Source organism: Prionailurus viverrinus, chromosome A1, assembly GCF_022837055.1.
Source record: "Prionailurus viverrinus isolate Anna chromosome A1, UM_Priviv_1.0, whole genome shotgun sequence".
Classification (NCBI taxonomy): domain Eukaryota; kingdom Metazoa; phylum Chordata; class Mammalia; order Carnivora; family Felidae; genus Prionailurus; species Prionailurus viverrinus.
Window position 1 is genome coordinate 124,860,779 of NC_062561.1, and position 15,085 is coordinate 124,875,863.

The following is a 15,085-nucleotide window of genomic DNA, read 5'->3' on the forward strand; positions in this document are numbered from 1 at the left end:
TGTCTTTTGTTAGTCTCATTTTATAAGAACCCAGCTGCAGAACATAGGAGGGTAGGAGGAACAGGATTTTTTCTTCTCATATACCAATATTTATATAAGAATATTGCTTTCTTGCCATATTTCAAGCAGTAAGGACAAGACAAATGTAGCTCCTTTAAAAAGCTCACATGGAATGGAAAATCATTTTTAAAACCACTTTCTACTTTCCTGATACCTGGGGAACCAAATGGTTCTGGTGATGGGAACAAGCTGTTTGACTCCCCTTTTGACCCATGCCTTTTATATATATTAATTAAAGCTTCTGAAGGAATGAAGGAGAGGTATTCAAAGATGACCAGGAAAGTAAAGATATTGAGTTTTGACATGGTTGGTTTTGAATCATAAGGACTTATTCCTACATGAGATTTTGTGGCTGGCTTTCGATTCAGCCAGTGCAAGGCAAAGTAAGATTGAGAAGGAAATAAAATAGGACTATAAGAAGCCAAAATGGGACTAGCACAAGACCAAAGAATATCCCGGGGATACAGAGAAAAACTTCTTGTTTCCTTGTTCTCCAGCAAAGGCTCAACTTTGAAATCCTGCTAAAAGTGAGTGTAATGGGTGGTGAAGGGCAAGCTAATATTTAATGAATATTTCAAGCAAACTTGTCCAAAGAATTGAAGACTGACCCACATGTATACACAAATGCACACATGTGTATCCTGCCATCATCTCTGAGTCACGGAGGCAGAGCGAATTGGTCAGTGTGAAAGTTGTTCCTCTCGGGATATTATGGGATGACCTTTGGTTCACTGCCTCGTAGGCTTTTGCTTGTTTCCACTGACAGTTGTGAATCTGTTTGTATTCTGATTGCTCACCCAAGAAATTCTCCATGGAGGTTTTCAAGCTGCGTGGGCTCTTAGAAGAATGTGTTACTGGTCTAGCTTCTAATTTCCATTTACCATGAAGCAGTTGGTTCATGTCTAGTTATGCTGGTCTTTTTAAGCCCTTGGACTTGGAGATCACCATCTTTGTCATGGTTTTCAGCATGAAAATAGTAAATATGGAAAATCTTTTCTAAACTAAGTTTTATGTTAATTCCAATGTAATTAGCATACAGTGTTAAATTAGTTTCAGGTGTACAATATAGTGATTCAACAATTCCATACATCACCTGGTATTCATCAAAACAAATGAACTCCTTAATCCTCTTCACCTATTTCACCCATCCCCCACCTCACCTCCCTTCTGGTAATCATCAGTTTGTTCTCTAAGGGTCTATTTCTTTGTATCTCTCTCTCTCTCTCTTTTCCCTTTGCTTGTTTGTTTTGTTCTTCAAATTCCACATATGAATGAGATCGTATTGTATTTGTCTTTCTCTGATTGATTTATTTTGCTTAACATACTCTCTAGCTCCATCCATATTGTTGCAAATGGTAAGATTTCATTGTTTTTTATGGCTGAATATTATTCCATTATCTATCCCATTATATCTGTATCTGTATACATCTATATATACATATATATCTATATATATAGTGGAATATTTATATATATATTTATATACATATAAAATTCATCTTCTTTATTCATTCATCTATTGATGGACATTTGGGCTGCTTTCACATCTTGGCTATTGTAAATAATGCTGCTATAAACATAGGGATGTATGTGTCCTTTTGAATTAGTGTTGTTATATTTTTTGGGTAAATACCAAGTAGTATGATTACTGGATTGTAGTATAGTTCGGTTTTTAACTTTTTGAAGAACCTCCATACTGTTTTCCACACTGGCTGCACCAGTTTGCATTCCCACCAATGGTGTAAGAAGGTTCCATTTTCTCTACATCCTCCCCAGCACCTGTTGTTTCTTGTGCTGTTGATTTTTAGCCATTCTGATGTGTGTGATGATGAGTGAAGTTGAGGAACATTTTGTGTGTTGGCTAGCCATTTAGATGTCTTCTTTGGAGAACTATCTGTTCATGTCTTCTGACCATTTTTTAGTTTAATTATTTGGGTTTTGGTTGTTGAGTTTTATAAGTTCTTTATATATTTTGGGTACTAACCCTTTATCAGAAATGTCATTTGCAAATATCTTCTCCCATTCAGTGGGTTGTCTTGAGTTTTGTTGATTGTTTTCTTCACTGGGAAGAAGCTTTTTATTTTGATGCAGTTCCCATAGTTATTTTTGCTTTTATTTCCCTTCAGGAGATATAATCTAGAAAAATGTTGCTACAGCTGATGTCAAAGAAATTACTGCCTGTGCTCTCTTCTAGGATTTTTATGATTTCAAGTGTCACATTTAGGTCTTTAATCCATTTTTTAAAAGTTTATTTACTTGTTTTTAGAGAGAGAGAGAGCGGGAGTGAGCGAGCACAAGTTGGGGAGATGCAGATAGAAGGAGAGACAGAATTCCAAGCAGGCTCCACACCTTCAGTACAGAGCCTGATGTGGGGCTCAAATTCACAAACTGTGTGATCATGACCTGAGCTGAGATCAAGAGTCAGATGCTTAAATGATTGTGCCACCCAGGCGCCCCGGTCTTTAATCCATTTTTTAAAGTTTATTTATTTATTTTGAAAGAGGGAAAGCACAAGCAGGAGAGGACCAGAAAGAAAAGGAGAGAGAATCCCAAGCAGGCTCCACATTATCAGTGCAGAGCCTGACTCAGGGTTCGAACTTATGAATTGTGAGATGAACCTGAGCCAAAATCAAGGTTGGATGCTTAACTGACTGAGCCACCCAGGTGCCCCTAACCACTTTGAATTTTTGTGTGTGTGTATGGTGTAAGAAGGTGGTCCAGTTTCATTCTTTTGCATGTTGCTGTCCAGTGTTCCCAGCACCATTTATTGAAGAGGCTGTCTTTTTTCTACTGGATATTCATTTCTGCTTCATCAAGGAATAATTGACCATATAATTGTGGGTTTATTTCTGGGTTTTCTTTTCTGTTTTGTTAATCTATATGTCTTTTTTTTGTGTCAGTACCATACTGTTTTGATTACTGCAACTTTGTAATGTAACTTGTAGTCTGATATTGTGAAGCCTCCTGCTTTGCTTTTCTTTTTCAAGATTGCTTTGGCTGTTTGTTTGTTTGTTTGTTTTTGTGGTTCCATATAAATTCTAGGATTATTTGTTCTAGTTCTGTGAAAGAATTTGTTGGTATTTTGATAGGGATTGCATTAAATGTGTAGATTGCTTTGGGTGCTATAGACATTTTAACAATATTTGTTCTTTGATCCACAAGTATTGAATATCTTTCTGCTTTGTGTCATCTTCAATTTCTTTCATCATTGTTTTATAGCTTTCAGAGTTCAGGTCTTTCACCCCTTTCGTTAAGTTTATTATTAGGTACTTTATTATTTTTTTGAGCACTGGTTAATAGGGTTGCTTTCTTACTCTGTTAATCTGTTGGTTCATTATTTAGTATATAGAAATGTAACAAATTTTATATGTTGATTTTGTATCCTAAGTGTTTAATATCAATTCTAGTAGTTTTTTGGTGGAGTCTTGAGGGTTTTCTGTGTGATGTCATCTGCAAATGTGAAAGTTTTACTTCTTCCTTACCAATATGGATGCCTTTTATTTCTTTTTGTTGTCTGATTGCTGTGGCTAGGACTTTCGGCACTGTGATGAATAGAAGTGGTTAGAGTGGACATTCTTATCTTGTTCCTGATGTTAGGGAAAAGCTCTCATTTCTTCCCCTTGAGTATGATGTTAGCTGTGGGTTTTTCATATATGGCTCTTATTAAGTTGAACTATGTTCCCTCTAGATCTACTCTGTTGAAGATTTCTATCATTAATGGGTGTTGTATTTTGTCAAATGCTTTTTTGCATCTACTGAAATAATCATATGGTTTTTATCCTTTCTCTTAATGATCTGATGTATCACATTGATTGATTTACAAATGTTGAACCACCTTTGCGATCCAGGAATCTCACTGTATCATGATGAATGACTTTTTAAAAATTTATCATTGGATTCAGTTTACTGGTACTTTGTTGAGGTTTTTTGCATCTGTGTTCATCAGAGGTATTGGCCTATACTTCTCTTTTTTTGGTGCAGTCTTGAACTGGTTTTGGTATCTGGGTAATGCTGGCTTCATAGAATGAATTTGGAAGTTTCCTTCCTCTTCTGTTTTTTGGAATAGTTTGAGAAGAATGGGTGTTAACTACTTTATTTTACTTTATTTTATTTTATTTATTATTTTAGAGAAAGAGAGCATGAGTTGGGGGCAGGAAGGGGGGGGGAAGAGAGAGAGAGAGAGAGAGAGAGAGCATGAATATGAATCTCAAGCAGGCTTCCTGACCTTGATGCAAGTCACCATTGTATGAACCATGAAATCATGACCTCATGACCTGAGCTGAAATCGAGTGGGATGCTTAACTCCACTGAGCCACCTCAGGTGCCTCTGTTGGGAGTGTTTTGATTACTGATTCAAGTTCCTTTCTAGTAATGGATCTGTTCAAAGTTTCTATTTCTCCCTGTTTCAGTTTTGGTAGGTTATATGTTTCTAGTAATTTATCCATTTCTTCTAGGTTGTCCAGTTTCTTGGCATATAATTTTTTGTAACATTCTCTTACAGTTGTTTGTATTTCTGTAGTGTTGGTTGTTATTTCTCCTCTTTCATTTTTGATTTTGTTTATTTGAGTTCTCTCTCTCATGAGTTTTTTTTTTTTTGATGACCTAGAGGCTTATCAATTTTATTGATTTTTTTCAAAGAACCAACTCCTGCTCATTGATCTGTTCTATTATTTTTTGTAGTTTCTGTAACATTTATTTCTGCTCTAATCTTTATTCTTTCCTTCCTTCTGCTGGTTTTAAGTTTTGTTTGTTGTTTTTTTCTAACTCCTTTACATGTAAGGTTAGGTTGTTTACTTGAGACTTTTCTTGCTTCTTGATATAGGCCTATATTGCTATAAATTTTCCTCTTAGAACCCATTTTGCTGAATCCCAAAGATTTAGACTATTCTGTTTTCATTTTCATTTGTTTCCATCTAAATTTTATTTCTTCTTTGATTTCTTGTTTGATGCATTCATTGTTTAGTAGCATGTTATCTAACCTCTATGCATTTGTGGTCTTTCCAGATTTTTTCCTGTGGTTGATTTCTAGTTTTATAGTGTTGCGGTCAGAAAAGATACATGCTATGACTTTGATCGTTTTGAATTTGTCGTGACTTGCCTTGTGACCTAATATGGGATCTAGTCTGGAGAATGTTCCATGTGAATTTGAAAAGAATGTGTATACTGATGTTTTAGGATGGGCATTCTGAATATATCTGTCAGATTCAGCTGGTCCAATGTGTCATTCAAAGCTGATGTTCCCTTGTTGATTTTCTGTGTAGATGATGTCTTTATTGATGTACATGGGACTTTAAAGTCCCTTACTATTACTGTATTGCTATTGATTATTTTCTTTATGTTTGTTGTTAACAGTTTTATGTATTTGGTTGCTACCATATTGAGTGCATAAATACTTAAGACTGCTATATATTCTTATTAGATTGTCCCCTTTGTAATTATATAGTGTCCATCTTTGTCCTTTGTTACAGTGTTTGTTTTAAAGTCTATTTTGTCTGGGGGTGCCTGGGTGGCTCAGTAGACTGAGCTTCTGACTCCAGCTCAGGTCATGATCTCATGGTCTGTGATTTCGAGCCCCACATCAGGCTCTGTGCTGACAGCTTGGAGCCTGGAGCCTGCTTCAGATTCTGTGTCTCCCTCTCTCTCTGCCCCTCCCCCGTTCATGCTCTGTTTCTCTCTGTCTCAAAAATAAGTAAACATTAAAAAAAATAAAGTCTATATTGTCTGATATAAGTATTGCTACCCCACCTTTCTTTTGACACCCATCTGCATGATAAATGTTTCTCTATTCCCTCACTTGCAGTCTGTAGATATCTTCAGGTCTGAAATTAGTCTCTAGTAGGCAGCATATAGATGGATCTTGTTTTTATTAATCCATTCTGTCACTCTGTGTCTTTTGATTGGAGCATTTAGTCTATTTACATTCAAAGTAATTATTGATCTGTATGTTATTTATTGCTATTTTGTTACTTGTTTTGTGGTTGTTTCTATGGTTTTTCTCTGATCGTTTTATCTCTTGCTCTTTTTCGTGGTTTGCTGGTTTTCTTGGTGATATACTTGTATACTTTCCTCTTTATTCTGGGCATATATATTACTGTTTTTTAAATTTGTAGTTATCATAGATTTGTACATAACATCTAATGAATATAGCAGTCTGTATTAAGTTGATGGTTGCTTAAGTTTGAACCCATTTTTTACTCCTTTCCCCCATGTTTTAGGTATATGGTATCATATTTTACATCCTTCTATTTTGTGAATCCTTTGTGAAAAAAACCTTTCAGTGGTTTTTACAGATGTACTTCTTTTTCACACTCTCATTTATGGTCTTTCCTTTCTACTCACAGAGTCCCCCTTAATATTTCTTGCAGGGCTGGTTTAGTAGTCATGAATGCCTTGGTTTTTGTGTCTGAAACTGAAACTCTTTATCTCTCCTTATATTCTGAATGATAGTCTTGCTGGCTAGAGTATTGTTGGCTGCAAATTTTTCCCTTTCAGCACTTTGAATATATAATGCCATGCCCTTCTGGTCTGCAAAGTTTCTGATGAAAAATCTGCTGATATCCTGATAGGGTTTCCCTTGTATGTAACTGTCTTCTTTTCTCTTGCTGCTTTTAAGATTTTTTTCTTCATCACTAATTTTTACCATTTTAATTAGAATGTGTCTTTGTGTAGACCTCCTTGGGTTGATTTTTTGGGGGTCTCTGACTCCTGTATCTGGATATATATTTCCTTCCCCAGGTTAGGAATATTTTCAGCTATTATTTCTTCAAGTAAGCTTTTGCCCCCTTTTTTCTCTCTTCTTTCTCTGGGATCATCATAATGTCTGTGTTATCAGATATAATGTAGTCACTGAGTTCCCTAAGACTATTCTCAATATGTATGATTTTTTTTTCCTCTCGTTTGCTCAGCTTGGTTACTTTCCATTACTTTGTATTCCAGGTCATTAATTTGTTCCTCTGTTTCATTTAGCCTGCTCTTTATTCCATCAAGTGTATTTTTAATTTACTTATTGTGTCCTTCATCTCTGATTCTTTTTTATTTCTTTGTCAAGTGTCTCACTGATGTCCTCTACTCTTTTCCCCAGTCCAGTGAATATCTTTATGATCCTTACTTTAAATTTAAATTCTCTGTCAGGCTTATTACTCATGTCTGTTTTGCTTAGGTCTCTTGCTGTGATTTGGTCCTATTCCTGTGCTTGGGATATATTTCTCTGTCTCCTGATTTTTTTTGTAATTCTCTGTATATGTTTCTCTGTGTTAGGTAAGTCAACTATGTCTTCTGCACTTGAAGGTAGTGGACTTAAAAAGAAGAAGTCCTTAAGTATCCTGTAGTGCAGTGTCCCCTGCTTCCCAGGGCCTGTCACTTCAGATAGTTTCTCTTGTGTGTGTTGTATGTGCTTTGCTGCGTTCTTGTATCTTTTGCCTTTAGTTTAGTTGTCTGTAGTGGCTCTTTTTGCCTACTGTGGGAAGTACTTGGTCCCTGGCAGGTGTGGCCTGCATTTATTCAAGGTAAATGCTGGTTTACTTGCTAATTGAGACCTGGAGCTTCTGCTGTTAGTACTGGCTAGCCTAACTAAATGGACAAATGGTGCATGGGTGGGTCTTGCACTTTTAACAAAGTGCACCTCAGACTTCTGCAGAGTCTGCTGCTACCAAGACCAAGGCTATAAAAAGGCACAGGTCAAGAGTTGCAATGTTGGTGAGATTTGCACTGATCATCTGGGAGAGAGGCTCTGCGGTGCTGAGACTGAGGCAAGTGTGACTGGAAATGCCAGATCCAGTGAAGGGTGGGGCCGGGGGGTGTTGGCAGTAGCACGTTAGGTAGCAAGTGTGGGCAAAGCTGGTTCCCACATGTGCCTATGTGTTTATGCTGGGGGGTGGGGATGGGAAATGGTGTCTTCCAGCTCCTTTGTTCCTGGAGGAGTCTTTCTGAGATCCCTATCTCTTCAGAACATGCTCTATAATGAGTAAATCATTCTCCCTCCTCTTTGCCACCCAGTGTTTTTCAAACTTTTGGTTCTACACTGTATCTGCTCAGGCTGCTAGTCAAATTGCATCTTCAAGGGTGGGGACTCAGCTTCCTAATGCCAGCAGAGCTCTTCCAGAGCTGAACACCTTATTTTAAGAATTCTAGGCTTTAAGTCCCACTATTTGCAAAAACTCATGAAATTAGGCTCCTCTTGTTTTTAAAGCCAAATGATATGGGGGTTCATCTTCCAATTTTGGGTCCCTGACTTGATTGTCTTTTTCTTGCCTTTCACCATGCTTCCAGCTTGCTCCTGTCTGATGGCCACAGTCCCTGTAGGTCTCAAATCGCATGTCCACCTTCTTCAATGTGGTCTCTTCTCTACCTTTGGTTGTGGGGTTTGTTCTATAAATCTTTGGGTCTTTTTCTAGGTGTTTTATCTAGTTTTATCCATGGAAAGAGGTGAGCTTAGGGTACTCCTATGCTGCCATCTTCCCAGCAGCACGAGAGAGAAAATCTTTGATGTCACTGCTGACTAATGGGTGCTTCAGGGATTGGGTTCACGTGCAGGATTCAGAGGAAGGCAGCTTCTCAAGAAAGAGCTGGAAGCATTGACACAATGTGTAGGCACTTAGCTCTCCCTCATTCTTGTTTATCATTCCTAGGGGCTACTTTACCATGTGGGCAATGCTCATTTCATAGAAAAAATATATGAATATATACACAAATTCAAAAATCCTAAACCTAAACAGAACAGTGAATGTCCTGCATTCTGGAACCCTTTACCACTGCCTTTTTGTTAGAAGGTAATACCTTTGACAGAGATACAGAATTAGTTAGGTAATACTAATACAGTAAATACAGTATTAGTTAGGTGTACAGAGAAAATATAATATCCTTAATAGTCTATGATCAATCTGATCAGTTCTAAAAAGTTCCTTCTTCCCTGGAAAGCCAGGCAGGGTTGAGGAAGGGGTGGGGCTGGGTAGCACTCTTATTTGTTAACATTGGCTGTTCCTTCTGGTTTACAATCCTTTAGCTAATCCACTCTCTGGGGTAAATGCCCATGTTTCAGAGTTCCTACCTTTCTCCTGCTCCTCTATAAGATAGTATCTAGGCATATGAGCAGGGTTTATATGAATGCAGAGCCGTGGGCAAGGGCTGTGCATCCATGTAAGCAAACCTTTGTGTTGCCTTCTGGTCTTCTCTGGACTTTCTGGTTTGGTCTCATGCATCGTCTGCTATTTTGCTGCAAGATAGCTGGCTTTGCCTGCACTTTGGGACATCATACTTGCACCTATTCCTGAAGTTCATGTTCTATTTGCTTTCCTGTGGTCCTGAAGTCCCCTGTGCACAGAACTTCCACTGAATCCCAGGCCTGGACCAGTGTCACACATCTATACCCACCCTCCACCTGAGGCACCAGGGATTTCTGGATTCCTGCCTGCTGTACTTGCCTGTATGGAGCTTATCTAAAGAGCTACCCTCAGCCCACACTCTGGCAGTGTAGTGTTCTGCATTATGCTGGAGTTGATGCTGAGTGGAACATGAGGCTTCTTTTAGACTAAAGCCTTGTGACCTGCACCAGGCTGTGTCTGATGAAGTATGTCACCAGCCCCATTGACCTGTTTTACAGACCCATCTGTGTGTTTGTACTGTTCCACCAAGAACACTGACATCTGAGCTCTTTGCTCTACCTTACTTCCATTATCTCCCCACATATTCCCCTTCAATATTTTACTTGCCAGAAGTGATGGGCTTTTTCCCATTTCTTGTCTGGTAGAGACTTCCTTTCTAGATGCACTGTAGCTTTACTTTGATACACAAAGGTAACCTAAGTTGTCTTCCTTTCTCAAAAATGCCTGCTTCTTAAGATTATGGTTTTGCCAAAGTCTCAAAAGGAAGTTAGTTTGAATCTCAGAACTGAACACTGCCCTTAGTTGAAAATTGCCTTTAGTTCTTAATTATGGGTGTGTATATGTGCATGCATGAGTGTGTATGATTAACCCCTTGGTCTTCTGGTGAAACCTCTGGACCACTTCTCAAAATAATATTTGTAAGTATATAAATAATATACATGTGATTACAAAGAAACTCAAATATACTGAAATGATGTTATCAAAGTATTAAGGAAACAAATTTGTGACAGTAATATGTGTGTTTCTTAAATTTTTTTAATGTTTATTTTTCAGAGAGAGACAGAGCATGAGTGGGGGAGAGGCAGAGAGAGGGAAACACAGAATCTGAAGCAGGCTTAGGGATCTGAGCTGTCAGCACAGAGTCTGAAGTGGGGCTTGAACTCAGAAACTATGAGATCATAACCTGACCTGAAGTTGGACATTTAACTGACTGAGCCACCCAGGTGCCCCTGTCCTTCTTTATCAATACATTAAATGGGAAGGCCTAATAATTACTTTAGTGTAGTAATAGTAACAATAGTATTTGATATTTCAAGATATTTGCAACAACTGAAATATAAATGAAAATACCCTGACTTTTAATGGTGACAAATTCACAAGTAGGTTGTTGACCCCATTCGTGGGGGAAGAAAATTATTAATTTCAACAAAAGGTTAGTGAAAAATCAAGATAAAAACTTTTTCCCATTTAAGTTCATGTACCCATGGATTCTGTCTCTGGACCTTTTCAGGGTCTAGATCTGTATTCTAGATGGTATCTTCTTTCTCTATGGAAGGATAGGTGTTACTGGGTGAGAAACTACAGGGAGCAGAATTTATGAACTATGGAAATACATGTAAAATATTTCAGAAATTTTCTCTATTAATGTAATCTTCTGATGAAAAACTATTGTTACATAAAGTTGAAGTGTGGCATAGTTGAACATTTTGTGTTTTTCTCTTCTCCACATATCTTCCATTTCCCAGTTACCCAGACTGATTCCATCATTTGATGCTTTACTTAGCCCTTCACTAACACTTTATATTTGCCTGGTGTCTTAATACAATTTTTGCTTCTCAAAAGTTGCTTTTGAGTAAGAATGTAAAAAGTGCTTTTTGAAAAGTATAAATCTAGTTCTTTAAGATAAAGGAGTAAGTGAAGAGATGGAGTTAGATTCTTTCCTTTGCCTTGATTAGGAGAATCTATATTATGTATCAACTAACCAAAACAGTCCAGTTTTTGATCCACCTAGTTTCATGAAATGATTGTGTGTATGTATGTATGCATATATGTGTTTATTTATTTAGTTTTGCCAGCTAAACCTGAGAACATTTCCTGTGTCTTCTACTATGAAGAGAATTTTACTTGCACCTGGAGTCCAGAGAAAGAAGCCAGTTATACATGGTACAAAGTAAAGAGAACTTAGTAAGTACCGGAGCTTGTGTGCTATCAGTGGGAGTAAGGGTAGGAGGCAGAGGCTCCTGGTTCTCTCATGATTCAAGTCACTTCTGAAGTGAAATGTTCTCCTCATTATAGCTTCTGGGTGACTCCCATAGCCTCTGATGGCTGGGATGACACCTTGGCTGCTTGCAGCCATACTGACAGGAGCTGCAACTATGGAGGGAGGGGAGCTATAGCCACATGATGGCCTCTTCTCAGAGGCACTGGATTGGCTCAGAGCAGTCACCAGTTATAAGCAGAGTGGAAAAATCTGCTTATTTACTATATTCAGCTATGTTCTTCCTCTTTCCAGAATGTGTCCTAAAACTGTTCCTTTTTCATGGATGCAATGTTAATAAGTAGGGTCGTAAACCCAGAACTAAGAGGGAGATTTACACTAATTTGTGTGACCTCTGTTAAACAGTATTCCACCAGGACAGTGCTTCCCCAATTTCTTACTACCTCAAGCATCCCTTTTTATCCTAATCCTATTAGAATAAAAATTATAAAATTTTTATTATTGGGGCGCCTGGGTGGCGCAGTCGGTTAAGCGTCCGACTTCAGCCAGGTCACGATCTCGCGGTCCGTGAGTTCGAGCCCCGCGTCAGGCTCTGGGCTGATGGCTCAGAGCCTGGAGCCTGTTTCCGATTCTGTGTCTCCCTCTCTCTCTGCCCCTCCCCCGTTCATGCTCTGTCTCTCTCTGTCCCAAAAATAAATAAACGTTAAAAAAAAAAATTTAAAAATTTTTATTATTATTCTAGCCAAAAGCTAGCTGTTTTAGCAAGTTTATGCAGGGGTTCTTTTTTGAAATTTTGAAAATAGTTCATGAAACCCTTTGTGGACTTCATGTTCCCCTAAGAATAAGGATGCGCACATTGGGAAATATTGAAAGATTATCTTTTCCATTCCAAAAAGAGTCTATACTTCCAAGTTTTTGTTTTGTTTTGTTTTTAAATACAAGATCTCATTTATACTCTTTTTTCCCCACTCCTTGGAAATTGGTAACTAGTGTTGTAGGGGAAATCCACTTTATGCTTTACAGTAGAAGAAATTGAAAAAAGCAAGCGCTATTCCTTGCAGTACTCATATATCAATGAGTATATCAGAGAGATGATTTAACACAGAGGTCAGCAAACTTTTTCTATAAAGGGACAGATAGTAGATATTTTAGGCTTAGAGGGAGGTGTATCTCTGTCAAACTATTTAACACTATTTCTGTAGCAGGAAAGTTGCCATAGACAATATGTAAACCAATGGACCTCACTGTTGTCCAATTAAACCTTATTTATGGATCCTGAAATTTGAATTTGATATACTTTTCACATGCCACAAAGTATTTTTCTTTTTATATATTTTCCCCAACCATTTAACAATGTCAAACCTGTTCTTAGCCTTTGGGCCAATCAAGAATAGGTGGCGGGCTGTATTGGGCCTGTAGGCCTAGTTTGCTGAGCCCTGCTTCTGAAAATAAGAATGATAAAGACCCAATAATTCATGGTACAAATGACTTATATTCTCCTAGACTGTAGTTCTAGGTTCAGTGTTGAATAGAAAGTATCAGTATAATGAAAATCTGGAAACCTCAATAAGTGTACTCCTATTTTTTTGTTATAAGGAGTCACTCCTCCCACCCCCTTCTATCACTCCCTATGGATTGTCATTATGTTCATGAGCTGGTCATGTAGAAAGAGTAAATGCCTGGGTGTTCTTAGGCCTGTGTACAGTCTCTGTCCATGGTCTCAGGTCTTCTGGGCTCTCCAGGACTCCCATACTAGCTTGTACCTTTGTAAGTTTATCACCAAAAATCTTTTTTCCGGGTAGAATGGGAAGGTTTCTTGTGGGAAACCTTCCCACAATGGGAAAGGGTGATCAACTCTGAGAGCAGATGATGGTGGGTCAGTGGTATGAAGAAAAAAACCTTACTGATGCTCAGGAATGATAGGAATAGATTTTTCCCTGGGGAAGAATAAGGAGTTGGGATGCCTTTATGGAGGTAGTGACTTTTGAACTGAGATGTGAAGGAGCTCTAAAGATGCAGGAAAGGGAAGAAAAGGATATGTCTCCAAGGTTACAGCATGAATAAATGCAAAATATTCAACTACAGTGATAGTACTAATAACAATGATAGTAACATCTCATCTTTAGAATAAGTGGCTGAACTTTTAAAAGCACTTAATGCATATTAGCTCATTTCATCCTCATAACAGTGCTATACTATAGGTATATTACTATTCTCATTTTAGATGGGAAAACTCAGGCAAGGAGAGGCTAGGAAACTTGCCCAAGGCACAGAATTCAAACCTGATCTTTTTCCAGAGTTTGTGATGTAACCATGACTCAACATTATTCTGGAGGCCATTTTTTTTGCACTGTACAACTATAGAAAAACTTTAAAGTCCTTTCTATTTTCAAAATTCCACGATTCTATACATCTAAGCTCCTTTGCTCCCAGCCCCAGCCAACACTGGGACCGTGTAAGGTGGGGGTTTTTCTGTTTTCTGCCGACTTCAACTCCTACATAATCCCTAGAGCTGTGGGACTATATCTATACCTACCCATCTGATACCTATCAGTCTTTGTACTTGTCTTCATTAAGTTATAATTTGATAAGATTTAAGTTATCTATCTGGGATAGATAGATATCTTTCTATCAGGAAAATAATTTTCATGGGTTTTCTGAAAATAGTGTATGCCAATGGTAGAAAATTCAATTTGAAAAATGTAAAGAATGTAAAAAAAAAAATCACTTAAAATTTCATCACCAAAGGTAACAGCTTTACATTTTGCTGAGCACCTTTCCAGACATCTGTAAGAACAGTTATATAAATATGTAAGTTTATATAAATTTGATTATTCTGCATATAATATGCATATTTTTTTACCACCAATAGAGTATGGCCATCTTTCCATATCAATAACTATAGATATATTAAAAACTATTTAAAATTCTACTTATGTATCCACCATACTTTATTTAATAAATCCTCTTTAATTTTAATTTTCTTTTTAGAATAACTTCCCAAGACTAGAATTTGGGGTTTTCAAGGGCCTATTCAGTATTTCTTACCAATAGGAAATACAAGTATAGTTTTTGATGGATGTAAAGAGTTTCAAGCAAGTCTCCATGTCTCATAACATCTCAGACAAGAAGCGGGTAACTTGGAACTATCCTTGGAAGTGATGAGGAAGGTATTGGGAGAGGAGCACTCTGTTCTGAATGATATAGTCTTCAAGAGAAACCCAAAGTAAAACTAACAAATACATGCTTAATATATTAAGTATGGCTTTGTTTCCAAACTGCTGTACTAAACTCATGTTGAATTGCTTTTTCCTTCAAAGCTCTTATGGATATAAAAGTGATATTTGTCCAAGTGATAATTCTACAAGAGGAAATCATACTTTTTGCTCCTTTCTTCCTCCAACAATAACAAACCCAGATAATTACACCATTCAAGTGGAAGCTCAAAATGCAGATGGTATAATTAAATCTGATATAACACATTGGAGCTTAGATGCTATAAGTAAGTATTATTTTTTATTCTTATATACTCTTTTATTAAAAGATACCCCTTTTTTTTTCTTGAAAGAGATACAGACACAAAAGTAGACTCAAAGCTTAAGGATATAGTACATATGTGTCATGAATATATCAAGGGTTATGAGTATGCATAAGAGTTCCTTATTCTCCACATCTTTACCCGTGCTTACTGTTTGTTGTCTTTTTG

General features: G+C 37.4%; 1 protein-coding gene across 1 annotated transcript in view; it reads left to right on the forward strand.

Moving 5' to 3' along the window:
• Positions 1 to 15,085, forward strand: part of IL31RA (interleukin 31 receptor A) — a 54,185-nt gene that overhangs the window by 3,720 nt on the left and 35,380 nt on the right. Inside the window, exons 2-3 of the mRNA XM_047863453.1 lie at positions 11,228 to 11,345; positions 14,700 to 14,881. Coding sequence (XP_047719409.1) covers positions 11,228 to 11,345; positions 14,700 to 14,881 — 300 coding nt within the window. The remainder of the gene's footprint in view (positions 1 to 11,227; positions 11,346 to 14,699; positions 14,882 to 15,085) is intronic.